This window comes from Podarcis tiliguerta (assembly GCF_965153285.1).
Source record: "Podarcis tiliguerta genome assembly, chromosome: 5".
In the NCBI taxonomy this organism is placed as follows: domain Eukaryota; kingdom Metazoa; phylum Chordata; class Lepidosauria; order Squamata; family Lacertidae; genus Podarcis; species Podarcis tiliguerta.
This window is the reverse complement of record NC_139538.1, coordinates 3,806,964-3,830,386: the sequence shown is the minus strand read 5'-3', so window position 1 is coordinate 3,830,386 and position 23,423 is coordinate 3,806,964. Positions and strand designations below refer to the sequence as shown.

The window sequence follows — 23,423 nt, the reverse complement described above, 5'->3', positions numbered from 1 at the left end:
CTGGCAAGATGGAGGCACTGTGGGCAAGTAGCTCCCGTGTCAGTTGCCCACCCTGGGTGGGGTTGCACTCCCCCTGAAGGAGCACGTTCGCAGTTTGGGGTGCTTCTGAATCCAGCTGTGCCATTGGAGGCTCAGCGGCTAGAGGTGCCTTTGACCAACTCCAGCTGTGGCCATTCTAGGGCCAGGAAAGCCTGGCTATAGCAGTTCATGTGTTGGTCCCTTCAAGAATGGATTGCTGCAATGCGCTCTACGTGGGGCTTCCCTCACACAGCGCAGAATGCTGCAACACAACTGCTGACACGAGTGAGGCCTTGTCAGCATGTAACACCTGTACTCAGAGGTCTGCACTGGTTGCCGATTTGCCACCAGGCTAAGTTCAAGGTGTTACTCCTAGTATACAACTTGGAATTGTATACTCCTAGTATACTCCTACTAGTATACTCCTAGTATACAACTCCCTTAACAACTTGGAACCAGTTTATCTGTTTATCTATGAGATTGCCTTTCCCTACATGTGCCCACTCGTCCGCTTCCATCGGCATAACTGGCCCTGCTACAGGTGCCACATAATACCCATTTGTAAGAACTCAATCGTTCAGTGTGGCAGCACCTGCACTTTGGGACTCCCTGCCTATTGAGATCAAGCAAGCACCTTCACTGTACTCTTTTCAGTGCCTGCTAAAAACATCATTGTTTAGACAACCCACCCGGATGCTTAGAAAATTGAGTTAATTTTAACCTGTTTCAGTAGTTCAACTTTTAAAGTTGTTTTAAAGTAAGGTTGTGAATTTTTCTCAAATTTATTGTTTTAATATTTTTGTAAACCGCTTTTAGGATTTTTATAATCAAGCGGTGTATAAATTTTATGAAACAAACATATTAATTAATTATAGCTACTACGTTAATTAAACACATCAGAAAGCCCACAGGCTATCAGTGGAAAATACAATGATAACCTCCATAATTCTAACGATTCAGTCAAAAGGATGCAAGCACACACACACAAAAATCACTTGTGGCTCTCAATGTGTCAACATCTCATTGTTTAAACAAATTCAACACTCTTTAGCAGCTCACCATAAAGCTAAACGAAAACCACAAGAATTTGGCACCTATCCCACTCATTTCTAGGAAGGTTGAAGAAAGCACATCAAGCTTTAAAAACAGAGCACAAAAATAGCATTCACCCTGCTCCGTTTGCAGTCATGACTATCATGTTAAAATGTGTGTTTTGGGACACATCAGAGTTTGGATAACCTTCAAGATGTATCAGGATGTTTATACTGGAATTCTTATCCTGATTACTCAACATATGTTTAGTAGAGTGTGGCAATCCCTGGATATCCCTGATTCACACCTAACAATCAGTTTGGGGGGGAAAGCTGATGCTTCCTCGATAAAAGATTGACAATTAAGGATTTAAATAAACTTACAAGCTCCATCAGGTGTCTTAGCTGCCCAATTTCTTCAGGTAGTGAGACGAGCTTATTATTGCTTGCTATCAAAACTTTCAAAGGCAGGCTGCACAAGTGAACTGGCAACGTTGAAAGCTGATTCCGGCTTTTCAAGACGAGGAAAAACACACACAAAGAAACAAACACAAAAAGGCAAGTAGAACATTAGATGAAACATATAACCAGTTTATGTGCAGCATAAGAAAATCAAAATGCACTGTTATCAGAATATAAGAACAAGGCAGTTTGGGCACATTAATCAACAGCTGGGATCTCCTGCTATATCCACAGGGTCATATGACTATGAAGAAAAATCATGGCTGTACAGGAACCACTTCTGACAAGCTGAGCTGAATTCTGGGGTTGAAATTAAAAGGAAATACTAGAAGAACTTCCAGTGTATGCACCAAGCTGTGATTCAGAGAATTGCAGAGTCCTGTTTTATATGCATTAAGCAGTTTATTGCTTTTCACATTTGCTTGCTATGCCAGAAGACAGAAACACCCACAAGCTGTCTGAAATCCCATACTTATGGGACCAAGTTGTCAAAACTAGCCTCCCTGAATAAAGAAAACCACCATCACATCACTTGAGAGTTATTTCACCATCGGCTCTTCTTCCTTGACAGACCCCTGCTAACCAAGAATCAACCCCAATTCTATACAGCTCAGTTATCAGGATAAAAACAGCTATCATACAGTTAAAATGCTTCAGCCTTCTGTCAATGCCATTCAACGAAAGATTAAGAGGAACAAAAGCATTGGAAAAAGCCTAGAGCAATACTTGTTTCCTTTGCTGATTTCCATCTGATGTCCAGACTACCTTATGGCAGAGGTTAGGGAATGGGAAAAGGTAGTTTGTATGAAAGTAAAAAAGGGGGAAAGTTAAGTCCTAGCCATATTTTCTGGGTAACTTTTCCTGAAATGTATGGAGGGAATCTGATTGGCCTCCATGCAGAGAAAAAAGTTAGTGATGTTCCTTAATCCCTTGATTTTAGAAAGGAAAAATGGAAAGCTTTCTATTGGAAAGAGGCTCAGATGGCCAGAAAGGCAGTCACCTGCATCTTCTTTTTCAAGCTGTGGTATGTGAATCTGCTTTGAATATTAATGCCCATCTCTTCATGTTACATAGTTAACCTTAAGAAATAACTTTAGACTGGCATAACCAGTTTATAATGGTGCTTTACTGTGCTTTTAAATATTTTGTTCAGAGCTGCCCAGAGTGGCTGGGACAACCCAGTCGATAAAATTATTATTATGACTTTAAAAGTCAGGGAAAACCAGCAGCTGACAGGAATCGAGGAATCCACAGTTTAGAAATCTGAAGTCTGGAATCAATGGTTCTCCATCCATAGGTTGCAATATTGCCTCGGGTCATCCACGGTTCAGAAGACAGCTGTTACACATTTTATTAACTATGAAGAAAAAGCTTATGTAGCATGGGGAAAGGATTTATATGGCGTTGCTGGATGGAAATTGGTGGGAACTGGCTAATATTTGCCTCATCTTCCTCCTTTGAGATAAGTCATCTGGGTAAGCAAGTGCATCTGTACTATCTAAGATCTCAGTCTTTATGCCTGTCTGGGCAAAGGAGGGAACCATGTGGCTAAAGCTGGCAGCCTGAGGATCTTCTACAGTGAAGCATCTAAAAAGGAAACCACAGTCAACTGCAGCTGGACTGTCTAGCATTAATTTAACTTGACCCTAAATCCCACATAAAGGAGCACGCCCAACAGTGAAACAGAAGAAAACACAAGTACAAAGCAAACTATAAACAGTTCAAGAGAGATGTACAACCCACATGTAAACTCTGCAACGGAGCAACGGAATGGCTTGTACCGGAAAACTATGTTCGAATTCAGGTACGTTGTCATGAAAGGAAAAATAGCAACCAAGTGAATCGGGCACGATGAAGTAGGTTAACCATACTGTGTTTGCAAACAGTAATTACAATGAGGAGATGCAAGTGGAAGGCTGGTGATTACAGCTCTCGATCTCAAGTGCTGGAAAAAGAAACACTGGCCTTGAAGGTTTGTTCTTTTCAACAGAAGAAGATAGTCCTGCAATGGGTTGCTCCTCTCGGCTGCTGAAGGCAAAGCAATACAAATGGCTTTTGTGCCTTCTGGTGGGAGAAGATTCCTCAGTTTTGGAATGTTCTGCAGCAAAGAACTCTAACATGCTACAAACCTCAAATCTCATGAGGAGTGCAATGCTAAGCAGCATTGCAATGTGGGGACTTCCATGAAACACAGGGGCCACGCAGAATCAGGAAAAATGGACAATATAGAGGGCCACCCCAAGGGCTTCAACGATCACTGATTAAAACTCTTGGAAAAGAACTCTTGTTCTTTTTTGAAGAAGAGGAAGAGGAAGATTTTTATTAGTTAGTTTACAAAAATACGTGCATTGTCTCTTTTTCAGGTTGTGTTTTCTACTGATCAGTTTAATTTGTTGTGAGACACTAGCGTTGCATGCAGTATAAGGTTGGGAAGAAAAGAGGGGCGAAGAGGGGGAGGGCGGGGAGGGAGCCTGGGGTGGGGTGGTAATCTTCTATTCTTCTACTTAGTGTATGTGTGGTGTTTTGTGTTCGCATCACTTGTGTGGGTTCTCTTTCTATTCGCTTGTTGTGTTTCCTTGGTGAGAGAGGCTGGGGCTGGGCTGGTTGGTTGTCTTTGTTATCTGCCTTAAGATTTAAGACTCCAAAACTCCAAAGTTGTTGAGCTTTCTTTTACAAAAACACCCAAAAACCCACAACTGCCTTTTGGAAATCCCCCCCGGACGTCAAATCCCCCCTGACGCATGGCAATCCTAAGGTTAGCCAGATTGATTCATATGCTGTTGGTGAATTCTTGTTGGATTTTGGGACATTCCCACTACATGTGGAGGTATGTGCCTGTGGATTTTGGTCAGGCTCCTGGGCGAATCAGTGCTAGTTTCTGTGGTGTTAGGTATCATCTGCAAGTGAGTTTCAGGGTGAGTTCTTTTCTTTTAGCTGAGATGGATTTAAAGGGAGGTTTAGACCACATTCTAGTCCATTGGATAGGGTTAGTTTCATGGCTTATGTTGTCCTCCCATTGTTTTTTGATTATGTCGAGGGGGCTTGTGGGATTTTGGAGTAGTACAGTGGTAGCTCGTGTTGCGTAACCTCCAGGTTACGGAATCTTTGGGTTATGGCCGCAGCAAACCCAGAAGTGTATACTTCCGGGTTTCACCGCTCAGGCATGCACAGAAGCGCTCTATCGCACCATGTGCATGTGCAGAAGTGGCGCCTCTAGTTACAGATTTTTCGGGGTGTGCACGGCACCCCGAAACGAATTAAATCCGTAACCAGAGGTACCACTGTATCTCCTCTTCTTCTTTAAACAGCAAGGACTTAGAAGCAGGATGGGTGGGGCAGGATACCTTCTTCCAAAAGAAAATCAACCCTCAGTTCAACGTTTCTTTCCTTTCAGTGGAGCACACTGTTGACAAGCAGTTGCTCCACTCTGTGTGGCTTCTAAATACTTTAGTTTGCCTAGAGAGAAGGGTGGTTCTTTTTAATGCATGGAGCCTAAGCTTTCTACTGAAAAATCCTCTCCTCAAGCAGCAGAGACTGTCCAACATAAATTGGCAGCACATAATAAATATTTTAAAATGCACAACAATGGGAAGTTATCCTCTGACTCACATCCTTTGAATAAAAAAAAAGAAGACTCACCGTAAAAAAATTAAGGAAGCTAGGCAAAACTGAATTGGCTAGAGGATAGTGCCAAAGCAAACTCTATTACTTATTTTTACACTCTTTTATTTATTTACTAGTTCAATCTGTATCCTGCCTTTCCAAACGGTGCTCAAAGCAGCTAACAGTGGTCTGAGAGAGAATAAAATATACAAGGTAACAACAGAATATATCACTGCCTGTCAATAAATCCAATAAAAACAACAGTCAACCAGAATGCAACATATTTACAAAGGGCACAAGGTCAGCTTATAAAGCCCAAAGCGTGCCTGAATAAAAACATCTCTCTGTACAAACATCTTAAAGCACTTTTCCTGATTTAACACAAAGGACCCAATGAATAAGATAGCCTATTACTATCAAGTCAGCAGAAATTCAAGTTTTTACTACCATACGCTTGAATATTTCATGTTAAGCAGCTTTTACTAATGTGGCCTTAAAAATCAGAGGACCCTCTGGTAAAAGGTAAAGGACCCCTGGACAGTTAAGTCCAGTCAAAGGCGACTATGGGGTTGCAGTGCTCATCTTGCTTTCAGGCCAAGGGAGCTGGTGTTTGTCCACAGACAGCTTTCCGAGTCATGTGGCCAGCAGGACTAAACTGCTTCTGGCGCAACGGGGCACTGTGACGGAAACCAGAGCACACGGTAACGCCATTTACCTTCCCGCCGCAGCAGTACCTATTTATCTACTTGCACTGGCATGCTTTCGAACCGAGTACACGGAGATGCTGTCAGAACAGGAAACCCAACATGCATGCAGAATTCTTTGTATCACAGCCAGTGTTTTTATTCAAGTCTGGCCCCAGCACTGAATGGTAGAAATGTGAAGAATTGCTTGCTTTCCCCACAGACTGCACTGCACTGCGTCCCTTTGGCTTGAGCTTTTCAAGAGTTGCATAATGTTGGGCGCTGCTACTTTTACATCACGGTTACCTGATATTCAGGAACGTTAAGCACTGCAGGTTCAGAATGGCTTCTGGAATATAGCGAATGCAATTCTGGTACAAATTAAGGCTCTCAAGGGAAACAAAGAGACAAGTTTCTGCTGGCAGCTCCGAGAGTCTGTTCCGCGATAAATCTGAAACAGAAACAATACATAACATGAGACTGAATGAATCAGGGGGGGAAAGCAGGTGACCATTATCTGTAAATGTAGGACATGTGGATATAGGATGATGATAATAATAATAATAAAATTTATTTATACCCCGCCCTCCCCAGCCAAGGCAGGGCTCAGGGCAGCTAGCAACCAATAATAAAAACAAGTTGAATGAATACAACTTGAAAACAAGATTAAAATACATTAAAACATTAAAACAATTAAAATGCAGGATATGGATTATAGTCCACGAAAGCTTATGTCCTAATAAATTTGCTATTCTCTTATGGCGCCATCAAGCTCATGGTTTTGATGCAACAGACTGCCACTGACTGACAGACTAACACGGCCAACCCCTCTGGAAATTATTAGCTATGTGTGGCTCAAAATAAGCTATTTTGTAAATAGCAGCTAAAAGGGACAATAAATGGAAAAGGTTTCTCAGTGGTGCCACTTGCCAAGCTCTTTTGAAGTCAAGCAAGCTCAACTCCTTTCCCCAGAACCATCAGATTTTGCAATCGCAGAGACCAGTTTTAAAAAAACAATTGCCAAGCCAAGCCAAGCCAAAACAATTACAAATGAATTCTGTATTTGTGAATGGGGGTTTAGGAAGAGGAATCCGAAAGCAGTAGTGGAAAACAAAAAAAACAAAAACAAAACAGTGCAGCACCTTCTTCATGTACAGCTTCTACACACCCCTTTTGCAGCTGCCCATTTTCTTCCCTGAAGTCTCTACCTTCAATAAAGTGAGCTCAGAGATGGAAATTCCCTGCCTTCCCGGGAATTTTGGTGGGAGGAGGAGACTGTGCAGGTCTCTGTGGAGGTTCTTCACTGTGCCTCAAACTTTTGGGATGTTTTAACGTAAAAAAAAAATCAACAACCAAGTTTTACGCAGCATATAATTTTCTATAAAATGAAAGAACGGTGCCCAAATGAAAACCACACTGGTGCTGATTTGGGAATGAGTGTAATTGCTCTTCTGGACTGGCATTCAGGAATCAGAATTACCCTATTTTTCGCCCCATAGGGTGGACCGGCCCATAGGGCACACCTAGGTTTTGGGGGGGGAAATAAAGGGGAAAAAAATTCTTCCCCCGACCCCAGCCCCCAGAACTGGCTGCTATCCGCAAGCCTAGGGAGCCCAGCGGGAAGTCGCGCCGGTCTCCCCAGGCTTGTGGATATCTGCCCGAAGTCGCGCAGCTCTCCTACAGCTTGCGGAGAGCTGCGCGAAGCTCGAAGCCTGGGGCACGCTGAGCTCAGCGCACCCCAGACTTCAGGATGCAGGCAGCTCTCCGCAAGCCGTGGGAGAGCTGCGCGACTTTGCGCTGGGCTCCCATGGCTTGCGGAGAGCTTCCTGAAGCCTGGAGAGCGGTCGGTGCGCACCGACCCCTCTCGCTCTCCAGGCTTCAGCGAAAGCCTGCATTCGCCCCATAGGATGCACACACATTTCCCCTTCATTTTTGGAGGGGAAATGGTGCGTCCTATAGGGGAAAAAATACGGTACTTGTTTCCACAAGTCTACAGGAAAACTTAAGCCTTGCTGGGGAAAAATGGGGCGGCAGTATCCATGGAGGGAATATCATATGGGTAAAAGAAAAGAAGAAAATGTCTCTAGCCAACTGTCTGTGTTAAAAAAACAACAACCCCAAAAACCTTTAATATACTATATATACACAAATATTTAATGAATTAATCCCAAACTAGACTGCTTTGATGCAGTCACCTTTACAAAACAATTCAACTGCATTTGCTGCATTTCTACAAAAACATCCTAATTTTATGAGGAAATCTGTGAAGTACATGCATTAGATTTGTGGAGCTCAATTCCTCTTTCATCCCTTGCTACCTCCGCCCCCACCTTTTGGCTATGCTACCTACCCATTTTCTTGTTTTAAATTATAACCCTTTTGCAGACATGGACCTGCCCCCCCCCCCCACTTCTGAAACTCTTTAAAGCACTGTGGATCCTTATTCTTGTGGTATTAAATAATTAAACCTGCCCGATGCTTCAGCCCTTGTCCCTCATCCATGTCCCAGATCTGTTCACCAGGTTAATGTGTCCAAGGGTGCTTTTAATTCCTTTCTCCCTAACATCAGCCTTAAATATTGCATGGGGAAATCATTTTAAAAAGTAGAGCAATGGCAAAGGTGTTTGAAGTATGTTACGGAGTTTTGAAAAAACCAACACTGGAGGAGTAAGAGAAGGCTTCCTCAAACTCAGCCCTCCAGATATTTTGAGACTACAATTCCCATCATCCTTGACCACTGGTCCTGCTAGATAGGGATCATGGGAGCTGTAGGCCAAAAAATATCTGGGGGGCCGAGTTTGAGGAAGCCTGCTCTTACTCCTCCAGTAAGCTGACAAAGCAGCTTTTGCTTGGATTCTGCAACAAAAACCCAATCACACCGGCCACTGATCTTGGGAACTTGATATGGCAGGCCAGTGAAACGGAATTAAATATTTTCCCCACTCTGTGTCTCTGTGTGTATCTATGTCTATAATAGAAGGGGATGACAGAGGACGAGATGGTTGGACAGTGATCTCGAAGCTATGAACATGAGTTTGACCAAACTGTGGGAGGCAGTGGAAGACAGGAGTGCCTGGCGGGCTCTGGTCCAGGGGGTCACGAAGAATCGGACACGACTAAACAACAACATATCTGAAAGATTACTATACTGTCCATCAGAAACGGTTTATGTAACTTACGATAATTGTTTTAATGCTTCAGTTTATTATGTTTTTCCATTACCTTGTTTTTGCACGTAACATAATTAACAACATCATAAAATCCCTTAAACCATCAGCCTCTTAACAAATCTCAGGCTCAATCAGGGAAGCATTTGATGTGACTGCATGTTTTCCTCTTCAAGCACTTAAATAAGGTTTGTAATAAATACTGCTAGTTCCATGCTTGGAGGATTTCCTGAAACAGGAGGGCAGGATGATCTCATGCCTTCCTCCTTGCCGACTACGGCAGGAGCATTTTTTGAACTTGGTTTATTTTAAAATCGCAACAACAACCCCTGTGAAACAATACCATCTCTCCTGCCCACAAGGCATGGGCTCAAGAAGGAGTTTTCAACTCTCTTCATTCCTAGCTTGTCTGCATTCACAGTTGTAGGGCAAGTGCTAAGGGCAAAACAAAGAACCAAAGGGCAGAAAATAAATTAACATTGGGGCTGAATATTATAACTATAACACCATGCCAGTAGTGTATTAATATTGTGCAACTTTTAAATTACTCTTATCACGAAATGAAGGCAGTCACTGGGAGAAGTGGATGGAACGTTTTTGTTATTTATCATTTATTTTTCAAAACAAAGAATGGAAGATTATTTTAAATCAAATAACTAGTGTAGCCTACATTTTTTGTTCGTATAATGGTATGGCTGGCTTTGATCAATTGATCTGAAATGCGTTACTACTTGTTATCACAGCTGTGATTCAGTTGCTGCGGGAAAATATTGTATTCAGAATGGCAAATAACAAATAAAATAAACAAATAAATATCCTGGGAACTCTTTTAGATTCAAGAAGCAGTATAGAAATGTATTGTACTGTATTGTAATTATTATATTATATTAATTATATTATATTATATTATTATATTATATTATATTATATTACTATTTGGCCAGTTGTCATAGCAGACATTTAAGTGCATATATCTAACACCGTTGCCCTGCTCTGTGAAATGAAATTCTCAGCAAGAACTCCCAGCACACAGATGGACTTCAGAAACACAAAGTGCGAAAATTAAGATGCTTTTACCAAAATCCTATTTGTGACAAGTTTGCAAACTCAAGAAGAAATCTGCCAACAGACCATAAACTGGGAAAGCTGTGTACAAAAATCACACTTCCAGTGCTAGACCAACTCATCATGTTTCCATGTGGCAAATATATTAAGGAAGCTAAAAGGTTCAGTTTCACCTAACCCACTTCTGACCAATGCCTGAAAAATCAAGTAGACCTGAAGGCCTGACTAAGCAGTGATGACTATGTATTCCTTAGACCTGTACACAAGTCACACACTGCATGCGGCAACCTGAAGCAAAGCAGTAGCTTAACATCGCAATGTCGTTTTAGACTAACATGCCAGACCACCTATCTTAATACAACATATTAGAAAGGGCAAACTTCCCAAAAGAACTCTGGAAATGCTGTTCCTTTTTATAGAATAAAAGTATCCCTGCTGGTTAAAATAAGCAAAAAGAGGGACTCTGCGGAGCTGTATGGTTGTTCTGCCTGCTATCACGAGAGCAGGCAAGCATGAACAGTGGTCCTTATATGGGAAAGACTATTTTTAATAGGCTTCCAATTTTTACTGCTGCAGCAGAAAGCAAGTCATGTGTCGCTGAATTCATAGCAACTCCACTCGCAAAATTCCTTCTATATAGCAACACAATTATTTCTTCACTAACACGATGCGCTTAATCTCAAAAATATTCCTCAAGAATGTTTTAAAGTGAATTATGGATGAATGTCAAGTGAAATAAAAGGACTTAACCTGCAACCCAGCAGAGAGCTACCTGCATCCAATTCCTATTGATTTAAAAAGAGGTAAAGGTAATACTGGCATGGGGGGGGGGTGAGGCCAAACCCTCTGAACCTGATGTTTCCTTTAATTATCTTGGTTAATAACCACTAATTGACCCACATCTTCCAGCCCACACCTAATTTCAGGCTGATTTAATGACAAAGGAAGGGGCGTGGCCCAAAGTTTTAAAGCCTAATTTAGGAAGAAGGCCGGAAGTGATGTTCTACCCCCCAGGTGATTCCATGTTGAATAGTGTAACACAGGCATAGGCAAACTCCGGCCCTCCAGATGTTTCGGACTACAATTCCCATAATCCCTAGCTAACAGGACCAATGGTCAGGGATGGTGGGAATTGTAGTCCCAAACATCTGGAGGGCCAGAGTTTGCCTATGCCTGATGTAACATTTGTAAGTTTCTTTAAATCATATATTGTGTTTTAGTTAAAATTATTTAACTGAAATTAATATGAAACTATTTGTTGACTGCCTTCGTATTCCGTACAATCAAAAAGTATGCAACAGATAGTTTAAGTGCTTTATTTTTATTGTGCTTTAAAATATGTGACTAATTTAACAGGTTTTCAGCCTCAAGTATCTGTAACTTGGCTATGCATCTTCTCTATCGGAATGGATTTCTAAAATCAATCTGCAGCAAAATACATAAAAACCAAATGTTTCGTGGGTAAATATCAAACAGTAGTGTTTATTGGAAATGGTGGAGAAAAGGTTTTCTGGCAAATGGCCTGTGACCAATGTAACGTGATCAATATAACACCTGACAATTCACTGCCAGCTCGACAATTCTATGAGACTATGAGTCTATGATAGAGATCCACATTTATTTTACTCATGTGCAAAACGCCATTTTGGAAAACTGTTCCCAGATAATGAAATTCCAATTTGGGAAATTATCTTTTAAATGATGAGGAACATGTTAACTATATATGCAAATTAGAAATGAGCCTGTAAGTTGATATTTTCACAGAACTACCCCCACCCCAAAAACACATAAATGACACAAGAGAAATAGTTACAGGAAAGAAAGCCTGTGTGGTCTATACTAGAACTGGTCTTGGGTCCTAGTACTTTCCAGGATTCTCTCTCTCACGCCCGTTCTTTGCAAAATTCCAGCAAACCCCTCTCCCTTACAACAGTTGAATCATCCTTCATTTCCCCCCTTCAGTACAGGCTCCCTGCCAACAGCTTAAGTAAGTTTCTTTTTCAAGCAAGGGGAAAGTACTGAGCCAAGCTGGCTAAAATAAGCTGAACTAAATAAATAAATGTTGCGAGACAGTTATGCCGAGGAGTGAATTAGACGTCTCAGCTGGCTTACAAGATTTGGTAAAACTGAGTGCGCTCATGATTTCGGGGAACAGGCTTAAAGTCAGTCTCTGCTACTGCTAAGAATTCTACAGAAAAGGAAAAGGAATTCTTACACCATGAAAATAACCCAGGACCTCAATGCGTATGCAAGTGCAACAGGATTTTTAAAAACATATGGATGGACTTCAATCACCCACTGCTATGTCCAATCTAGTTAGAAGTGACTCATGAGTTCAACTGTATTTGTAAATGAATGAGGCAAACTTCTAAAAGAACAGAGACTCTTAGAGAGGAAGTTCAGGGTATCTATGTAAACATGCAGAGCAATATTTCATAATCAAATTGTTGGGTAGGTTATGTCCAACCAACGATAACCCTTGAGACGTCAGCTGCACCAAATTTCTGCTGCTTCCAGTAACTGCTAGCAATCCAGTCCTAATCACCATATCATCTTCCCCTTTGCTCATGATTGTACGTGTGCACAGTTAAAAACCAGTCATATGAAATTAATATGGCATTTCCATGTGAGCTGTGTCATATGGCAGCCATTGTTACACATGGATAAATGGGAGGGCTCATTAGCAAAAATGCATGAGTTATTCACAGTAGCAACAGGAACGGCGGGGGAAGAGCCAAGAGCCTTAGCCAGCTAACCAAAGACTTTTGACATATTCTTAGCCCATACTCATGAAGTATAGCAGTTTAACATGCATCTCTTCAATACATTAAACATCTCTAGGTTGAAGGTCTGTTCACATGTTGAAGAGGGCAATTCTATACAGACAGAATAAAAGGTAAAGGTAAAGGGACCCCTGGCCATTAGGTCCAGTCGCGGACGACTCTGGGGTTGCGGCGCTCATCTCGCTTTACTGGCCGAGGGAGCCGGCGTACAGCTTCTGGGCCAGCATGACTAAGCCGCTTCTGGCAAACCAGAGCAGTGCACGGAAACGCCATTTACCTTCCCGCCGGAGCAGTACCTATTTATTTACTTGCACATGACGTGCTTTTAAACTGCTAGGTTGGCAGGAGCTGGGACTGAGCAATGGGAGCTCACCCCGTCGCGGGGATTCGAACCGCCAACCTTCTGATCGGCAAGTCCTAGGCTCTGTGGTTTAACTCACAGCGCCACCCACATCCCTATAGACGGAATACAAGCCACCAATTGCAGATGTGACCACATATATACTGTATATACATTTTCACTAAATGTCACAGTGCTGTAATCCACATGGTTAGACAGAAGGCACTGTGAACTACAGCATGACAAGAGGTGGTGGATGGGCAGGCCAAGTGAGCCAGAACAGGCTGCAGCAGACCCCAGCCCTGCTGCTATGACTCCTCGGCCCCTAGGATCCAGATGTCGTGGCTGGGACCACAATTTGCTGCCTTCCTCCTACCTGGCTAGCCTGGGGAGCTGCTGCAGTAGCAGCAGCAGCAGTCAATTAAGATGAAAAGTTGACCCAGGTAAGGTGCTGGCAGGTAGAGCAGCAAGAGGAAGGGGGAAGGCAGCCAGAAGCAATGGCTGCCTGGTTTGAAGATGTGCTGTTGCTACCACTGCCAAATAAAATGGAGAGTCGGTCTGGGTAATGCAGGGGCAACAGGACCCCAGGCCAGCTGGCCATTGCTTCTGGCTGGCTTCCTCCTCCCTGTGCTGCCTTATATTGGCCCAGTCCAAATGTCACAACAGACTATGGTTCATTATGAAAAGGAACTAGTTTCAGACTCCTCACTACTTTGTGGGCAAGATCAGAAGCTTTCTCATAGGTCACAAAGGTGACTTGTTCAATCAAACATAGTTAAAACAAGCCACTGTTTAGGGTTGAGATGCAACACTGAACTGTGGTTAATAAAAACAATGGAAACAAAAGCTGCACTGGAGGAATGAAGAGTGTATGAGTCTGAGGCTAACTGTGGTTTATTCCCAGGATGATAAATCATGGCTTTTTTTGGTGAAAGTTGAATGTATGTCATGGACGGTTTGCATATATTCAGGAACTTGTTAATATTCAGTCCCAGTGTTATTTCCACCTGCTTTGAGAGAGATAATTTCTTACCCATCCTACACCATAAGGTCCCAGGGCGGGTACAGCATATTAAAAAGCTTAAAGCAAATTACATCACAAAAATAGAATAGGTTCTAAAAATATGCATCTCAGGTGGGAAATGACAGGGTAAAGGAAGTGTGTCTTCAGCATATGATGGGAACTCTGTAATGAAGGTGCCAGGTGCACCTCTGTGGGGCAGCAGTTCCATGACTTGGGGGCTGCCACAGAGAATGCCCTCTCCCAGGCAACCCCCAAACTTTTTGCACTTCTCTTCTTACACCCAAGCACCACCTCACCCACAAATCTCTTTATTTAAAGAATCACAACCTCATTTAAAATCATTTCCCCATTTTATTAACCCATCATTCAATTCCCTTTCCATCCTGAAGAGTGCATCTTCACACACACACACACACACACATTTCATGTCTACTTGAAAACTATATTTAATTCCAAGGAAGCAAATATATACATCTGCACATATATCATAATTTAGAAAGCAAAATGTAGAGTATGTATTGATTTGCCCTTGCAATCACCTTGAAAGGTAAGAACACAGTCATTCTGTAATGCTAAATAACATGTATCTAGGTTTAAGGAGCAACTTGAACTATCTAGAAACATATAATTACAGCTGGAAAAATGTTGTGTGTGTTGTGGCTAAGTTGATACAATGGGAGCAGCCCAATCAAAATCTTTCATAGCGCTCTGCCAGCATTGTTACTTTATAGGAGGGCTGACCTGTGCAGTGGCTTCTGGATGCAGGGGCACAATTGTGTGCTTTTTAGTGGGGCTTAAGTGTGCCTTTGGGATGCGGGTGGCGCTGTGGGTTAAAACACAAAGCCTAGGACTTGCCGATCAGAAGGTCGACGTTTCGAATCCCCGCAACGGGGTGAGCTCCCGTCCCGTTGCTCGGTCCCTGCTCCTGCCAACCTAGCAGTTCGAAAGCACGTCAAAGTGCAAGTAGATAAATAGGTACCACTCTGGCGGGAAGGTAAATGGTGTTTCCGTGCGCTGCTCTGGTTCGCCAGAAGCGGCTTAGTCATGCTGGCCACATGACCCGGAAGCTGTACGCCGGCTCCCTCGGCCAATAAAGCGAGATGAGCACCGCAACCCCAGAGCTGGTCATGACTGGACCTAATGGTCAGGTGTGCCTTTAAAAACAAAGCAAAACTATGCTTTAAACAAATTAGCCGTGTTCAGTTTCCAGCTTTCCCCATCAAAACCTAAGAATTAACACGATCCCAATGCAAGGAGTAAGGATGCACTAGAAGTCTCTGATGCAGTCCACGATACTGTTGACAGGTGAGGGGGAATCCCAGAAGCATTGCTTTTACCCTCAAAACAGGATCCCATCCCTGAGCTATGGAAGGAAATCAACTGTGCTATCCCACAGCTGCAAGGGTGATGCCTTGCCTATTGTGCTGGGGAGCTGAGCGTGCCTCCAAATTTAATCTAGACGCGACCACCATTAAAAAAAAAGAGTATGCTTCAGGTATCAAAAACTAAAGAAACTTGCTTTATAGTCCTACATTTCCTCAAACATGTGGATGCATAGAACTGTAAATGATCGGACAGGCTGCAGATGACACTGGAATTTTATTGCCTAACATTATACAATGGTTCTATACAGCAATATATGGTGACACAGCAAGGTCATCAAATTGCCTTGCTGCATTGTAGACCCTACGTAATGTCTTTAAGAGAACAGTATCCATTGAAAAGAAGCATTGGTGGACTGAAGTCTAATGTTCTTTTAAGAACTCCATCCTTCTTGCTGATATCATTCTTAACAAATAGATTTCATTAAAGTCAACCCTCCCTCCCTCCCATGTTCAATTTCTGATACGACAATTAGCAGGCTTCTACCAAAAAAACTGGACTGGTGCCAGCTTACTGGTTCAGTACAAGACAAATCAATGTTGAGACATGAATTAACAATGCAGCGCAAGCTTTCAGAAAACCAAGTCTAAGAGACCATCCAAAGAATAAAGTACTAGATAGCTTCCCCAAAGTTTAAATTTAGACACAGCAAGTCAAAAAGGTCACCTTCATACTGAAGAATACACGGTAAATTTAAGCTGGAACTAAAGGAGCATGGCTAGTTAAATAGCTACAAGTATCTTGGCTTGATTCAAAACTGTATCTGCTTTTCAAATGCTACAACTGAGACAAACATTTTCCAGTGCCTAAAAAAACAGCTGTATGCAAGTAATGTTTTGACATTAATCTTAATCATCTATAAATAAAAATCCATTCGGTATAAACTGTTGTGAGTCTTAAATTACTGGTAAACCAGAATCCCAAGTATTTTGGGTCATCTAGTAGAAGGTCTGGAAAGAAACTAGAAACCTCCCCACTAAATTCATCTTTCTGATTAGACAGGAACCCTACATGAACCTTTCACAACTCAGTAATGTGGAATAAAAAAGTTTTCATACTGGAAATTGTTTCTGATGCTCTGTATTTGGGGGGGGGGGGCACACACACAAATAACTATTCCTAAAAATATGTTGTTTCATAAAATTAATCGACAACATAATGAATGGATATAATACCAGTCAAATCCAGAGATGTGTAAGTCTGTGCCCCGCTCCCACTTTTCCATTCCCCTCCAGGTCTTCACATATCTAGTCAAATCCAGCAGTTTCAACGCTGTAATTAGTTCCATTTCAGATAAACTAAACCTAGGAAATGTTCACATGCCTAATGCATAGCTCACTGGAGCTTGCAAAAGTGAGTACTGTACCTTCCTTTCTCCCCTTAAAATGTAAATAATACAAAAGAAGTGCATCCTATAAATTGTCATATTTTACAAATATTCCAATAACATTATTTCCAACTAAAGCTTTGAGTATATTTGACCATAACATTCAAACCGTATTAAGTGTACTTTATTGATTGTTCCCCCCTTTAAAAAATGCGAATCTGTAAACAAAACACTACTTTTTCAACTTTATGATCAGATGTGCAACTATATAAGAATATATTGTTTATGTCACCATCGCAGCCAAGCTCTGAAGCCTATTACCTCTCCACCTGATGCTTCCCCATCATATCAAGGCACATATGTGAAATCGGGGATGCCAAGTTTCCAACTAACACATTTATGTTTTAAAAATACATTATAGTTTATAACACCAACAAAACGGATCATGTGCCCATTTTCACCGATGTGGCATTGAGGTGAGGGATAGTTTTGTTATGAAGAAATCTCACATCCCACATCCTGCACAGTGGGAAGCTCCATGTGGATAGAAATTAAGCTCAGAACATTTAAAGGAAGCTGCTCTCAGACCCATAAAAAGTATTATTAGCCTGACAGGTGTGTGAGTTGACAAGGGAGGCTGCTTTAGCTCCTAAAGAGAAAACGAAAGAGTCACGACGCAACCAGGTCAGATATAAAGGAACTAATGTAAGCACACATCGAAAATCATCTGTGAACTAGACACCTTCTCTATAAGACGAGCACCAAATTGTTGTATCAAGATCAGCCCAGATGTGAGTGACTTTGCCCTTGAAGTCACAGCAAGTTTGGAGAAGTTCCCACCAGCCTTGTCTCTGCTTGGAAAAACCTGATGAATGGATAGGTAAGAACACAAGGGTAGCCGAGCTTTCTGAAGGTACCTGAAGAAGTGTGCATGCACACGAAAGCTTATACCCAGAACAAACTTAGTTGGTCTCTAAGGTGCTACCGGACAATATTTTTATTTATTTAGACTGCGTCAGACCAACACGGCTACCTACCTGAGCTTTCTTTGTTACTTTCACCACCACAATTCACACAACATGTATCAAAACCAGAGGGCCAATTTGGATCTAGCCTTACAGCAGAATAAAATAATAAAGCAGACATCACTGCAAACTGCCAGCAAGGGCTCACAATGCTTCTCTGCACAACAAAAAATCATAAAAAATCAGCATATTAGGGAGACTAGGCTCAGCAGTTTCTCCCTTACACCCTGATTTTCTACATAGTTGCAATGAATCATATAAGCTCACACCTGAAGACTGAGAAGGTACAGCCCAGAAACAAGTTTGAGGCCACATATACTGCGTGCCAAAGCGAGGCCTGAGTACCAAAACAAGTACTTTACCAAGCTGCAAAACAAACAGAGGTGTAACCATCTGCTGGACAACTTTTTGTATAAGGAACTTCAACTGAAATGTCTCTGTGCAAACAGTGCACTCTCTTCCCCCTTCCTTTTACTGCAATCATCTGCAGGTTGGAAGCAACTTTTCGAAAACAGCACAGAAGCCTTTTGAAACATCTGTTGAACAGGAAGTGATGAACACTGCATCCCACTGACTTTGAGGCTGGTGGTGCCCGACAGAGAGAAAGTCATACTCCGAGCTGGGATTAGTCAGAACCAGGTTTTTGTGTCTGTGTGATAAGCACAGCAGATAGCTGTTGAAAAGAACTGTTCACTCAGAAGAGCCAAGTGGCAAGACTTATTTGGTAAATTAATCTCAGCAACAAAGATGAGCACAAGGAAAAGTGGCAAATTTTCTTTGATAAAAAGGCCCTCTTCCCAAAAGCCGAAAACAGGCATCACATTTTTGTCTCTGCTGCTTTTCATCTCTTGCAGGCCATACAAGCAACATTAGCTTATGCTTGAAAGTAGTTACGTCTTTTTTTTTTACTTCCTAAACAACATTGGTTTGGGTATTAGAGAAGGCAGCACTTTGAATCAAGAAACCTCTACTTCATTCCTAAATCTACTCTAGAATTGCAAGTGACCTACAATAAAATGTGCATATATAATTTCTTCCCTAACTGAAAATACGTACTCTCACTTTCTTACAGTCTTGCGCTCATAGCAGCCGTGAAAGCACAAGTCGCAGCACCTAATTTCACAAAGGCTGTGTCTTACAACACTTGGGCTGTCATCTCATCCAAACATTAGTCAGCCTTTAATCTGTTTATCTAAAGCTAGGTCACACTGTACATTAAGGTGAGACAGCTATTATTATATTATACATGTGAGAAACAAGCAAAAAGTAGTCAAGCATTATTAATTTACAACTCACTATCCCACAAAACATGCTCAAAACAGCTCATCAACTAGAGCAGAACAAACTGGTAAAAGGAAATAGAAAGGTCTTGCCTGGTGCCTGAATGTAACGAAGGCACTAGGTAGACCTCTGTGGGGACCATGTTTCTTTGCTCTGAGATGGGGGTACCCCAGAAAAGAAACAGTCCAACAATTATCTGAATGAAAAGGCTGGTCAATTTGGGAGAAGGGGGGTCTTCAAACACTCTTGGTCCAGACCCACTATATTTTACCATATGGTGAGGAAAACTGCAGGACACATGAACCCAAAATAATTGGATATCCTCTTGATAAGCCGTTAATTACATTAATCTTTCTCTAACTGCAGAAACTGAAGATGACAAATCTAAAGAAGCTTCTGTTTCAAAAGAAAAATAGTGCCTGTAGGCCCTTCTCGCTCTTGAACATTTAACACATGGGCCAGTTGTCAGAGCATCAGCAAACAGGAAGCAGGATGTACCTATCAACACCAAAACGGAAGAATGTATCAAGAAACAGGAAAAGTAGTAGCAGCAGCACACAAACACACACACCTTTACGAAGGTGGGGGTGTGAGAAAGCACCAGAAATGGAAATAATCTGATTTAGTTGTGACTGCTAGGGAATAGTATGTGGGAAATGAGGAAGTTACAGCAATTTCATTATTCTGACATTTTATTATTCTGGCAGAGGTGACAAATAATAGTTTGCAGAGTTCTTTTAAATTTTAAGCAGCTGTTATGTATTTGAATATTTTTATCTGTTCTCAATCTGATTATTACTGATGCAGGCAAGTTTCCCAAACTACAATGCTATGTAATAGCTTCATTTTCACACGCACACACACAAATTCATTTTGTACAGTAATCAAACTATCAAGAGACAGACGTTGAGCTAACATTACTGCTCTTTAGACTTTTAAGAACAGAAAAGATATTATTTAGTGTTGTCTTTCAAGAGAGGCGATGATGCTTTCATATATTTAAGAACTAGATCACTGCCTGAAGATGTGTTTAGCCTCAGTAGACTTCTTTTTAAATTGGACAGATAGTTAAGAGGTGTCATCCCTTTGGTAGCAGCACTTTGGGGGGGTGAAACGAGGGCGTAGGACAGCCCCCTTGTGTGAAAATTACTGTTTTAACAGAGATGGGGTTTTAACTTTGGTGGGTGCTGTTTTATCTGGAGGCTGGGGTTGTTTTAAAGTGTTGTTAAATGATATCTGTTAATTTGGATTTTTGTATTTGTGAGCTGGAGTATTGTTTAGGAGCACTTGTTGGGGAGTGTATTGTTTATTAGTGTGTATACATTTATATATTGATTTTTTATGTTTTGATTATTTTTCTTACGTGTTTTGTGCTTTAATTATTTTTATTATATATTTTGTGCTTTGTATATTGTATACAAATTTAACAAATAATAATAATTACTTCACAAAAATATATGCTAGCCCAAGACATTTGCCTCCACAGCCAAAATGCCCCCTCTATGCCCCCCCTGCAAATCCAGGTCCCCACCATGCCCCCATACTGCCGCCTGACCCATCACCACAACTGTACCCTCACCTGCCACTACACCAGCACTACTGCCACAATGCAGCAGCAGTGGCTGTGATGGCGGTGCGGGCAAGGCCCTGGCGGGATTGGCAGCAAGGCAATGTGGGAGCACCTGAAACAATTGGCTCCACCTTGCTTAAATGACAGGCCACACCGGGCTAAGATGTACAATGTCATCACTCTCTGCCTCCATCAGAAGACCAGTGTCTTTGGTTAAAATAAGTGAGCGATTCCATTTGCCCACTTTCATCCTAAGTTCTGTTTGTGCTGCATGACATCATGGCAGCAGGATGTACCGTATTTTTCGCCCTATAGGACGCACTTTTTCCCCTCCAAAAATGAAGGGGAAATGTGTGTGCGTCCTATGGGGGAATGCAGACTTTCGCTGAAGCCTGGAGAGCGAGAGGGGTCGGTGCGCACCGACCCCTCTCGCTCTCCAGGCTTCACGCAGCTCTCCGCAAGCCGTGGGAGCCCGCGCCGGAGAGTTGCCTGCATGCTGAGAGCTGCCTGCATGTGCCAGGCTCCCACGGCTTGCGGAGAGTTGCTTGTTCTGGGGTCAAGGGAAGCTCGGGCTTCCCCCCACCCCAGCCCCACGCCGGGGGGGGGGGAATAATTCCCCCCCCCCTTTATTTTCCCCCAAAAAAACTAGGTGCGCCTTATGGGACGGTGTGTCCTATAGGGCAAAAAATACAGTATTATGGCCTCAGTTAAGATTCTCTGCTGCATCCTGCATGCCTCCTCAAGGCCAAAGAGTCCCTTCTCTCCTTGCACAGTGGAGCAGAAAGGCTTGCTTCAACTTAATTTGTATACTAAATCAGTAACACCATAAAACCCTGAGACTGCAGGTGAGAGCTCACATGCCTGAAAGCTTGTCCAAAGAAGAGATTCCTTGTATGTAAAGCAAAATCAGGTACTTCAGAGACAGGTGTTCGGATTTAGCCAGTTTTCTATGTGTGTGAGATGGGGAGTATGGAGGAGAACTGAGATTCCAGTTGGGACTCATGTAACTAGAAGTGGTATGGTTCAGGTACAGCTTTACTACCTCATCTGAGAATTTGCGTCAAAGGTATTTCTATCCAAGATGCCCTAACAACTGGTGCTGACTGAGACTAAGTCTCTCACTCATCCAGAACATGCATTATATACCCAAAAGAGAAAAAAGACAATACACACACACACACATACCCTACAGGTGAACGTTGTTATTTAGATCAGGAATCCCAAACTGAGGAGGGAGCTGAAGAGAAAGAAAGTTGTAACTGAAGGCTTCCAAAAATGTGAGCTTACAAGAACAACTCCGGATGTTAAACTAATGTGGGATTAACATCATTGGGTTAAGATCACACTTTAATCTAGTCCCATGATAGATTATACTATTGAAGCTCTTGCAGAAAATAGAGGTTAAATTAACCCGTCTTCAAAACTATAGTTTGCAAGAACAAACCACTAAAGAATTACTGGAGACATGGCCTACCTCTAAGGCTGCAAAATTAAAGAGGGAGGAGACAGCATGACTGAAACTTCTAAGGACACTTTTCTACAAAATGAGTCTCTTTCTAGCAGTTCCCCATGCTTTTATTTGCCTCTGCCATAACTTGAAAAGGCTTCATAATAAAATACTTCTGTGGACACATCACTAGATCTCCAACTAGGCTCCATGAGTGTTACAAAACTGACTCCTTAATCATTTCTTTGGTTAGTAATTATGAAAGGTCAGCATAAAATATAATCATTAAGCATATTCATGATTATACATTTTTCATTGTTAATGCTACCATACACCTATTTCTTCGTTTTAAATCTCAACAATCATAATTGTCTTACTAGTGCTATACTGTCACTGACAGTAGCATCCCACTAAAATAAAAAAAGCCAAGTAGAAAGGATTAGTCTTGGTTTGTTTGGCTCACTGGCTTCTCTCAGTTAGAACCATCCATTTTTCTTACATTTATACCTCACCATTCTTATCTTAGACCAGACCCGACCAGACCAGACCCAAGCCTTCTTAGCTTCAGCTTCAGACCATCACACAGAATCAAGGCTCAATCAGATTTTCAAAATTGTTTGCTGACTTAAGATACCTGTTGTCTAAAACACTTTAACAGATAAACTGCAGAACAGCAATGGAATTTTCTTAATGAACCAAGTTACATAATTTTTTGACAATACCCTGCTCCCACTTTACCAGGTGCAGTCACTTGAAGTTTGAAAGCAGTGACTGTCTTTTCATTCAAGTAAAAATGCCTTAAACAATCTTACATTATGCATTAATATATGAAAATTATGATAATAAGGCTGCAAAATTGTAGTAGAGATCAAATGAGCTCATTATGACATTCCCATCAAATGGTCTCCATAAGGACAGGGTAATTGTTCACCCACTTCGAAAACTCCTGCAGGATTCAGAAACCTCTTTCAATTTATTTAGAGTTGTCAGACCCACTTTTTTGTTGACTACACATGGCTGCCCTGTCTATTGCACTGCATTTCTTCAAAGGGATCACAAAGACACTAGAGACCACATAAAATGTGGCTTCAAAGTTCTGAACAGGGTGTCCTACTTTGGTGTGAAATAATGCTGATTACAATGCTTAAAATGCAGCCCGCCATATGCCAAAACCTTTGCTTTTCCAAATCTCTTTTCAAAATCCACTTTGTCCA

At 41.9% G+C, this 23,423-nt stretch overlaps 2 protein-coding genes across 3 annotated transcripts in view; one reads left to right on the top strand and one right to left on the bottom strand.

Moving 5' to 3' along the window:
• LRCH3 (leucine rich repeats and calponin homology domain containing 3) overlaps positions 1 to 23,423 on the bottom strand; it is a gene marked incomplete at its 5' end in the record, with an annotated part of 80,368 nt that overhangs the window by 46,438 nt on the left and 10,507 nt on the right. For both annotated transcript variants that reach the window (XM_083442053.1, XM_083442054.1), the window contains 2 exons: positions 1,434 to 1,560; positions 6,104 to 6,248. In XM_083442053.1, the coding sequence (XP_083298179.1) occupies positions 1,434 to 1,560; positions 6,104 to 6,248 (272 nt within the window). The remainder of the gene's footprint in view (positions 1 to 1,433; positions 1,561 to 6,103; positions 6,249 to 23,423) is intronic.
• Positions 1 to 23,423, top strand: part of HTR2B (5-hydroxytryptamine receptor 2B) — a 178,364-nt gene that overhangs the window by 151,327 nt on the left and 3,614 nt on the right. The gene's annotated exons all lie outside the window — the stretch shown is intronic.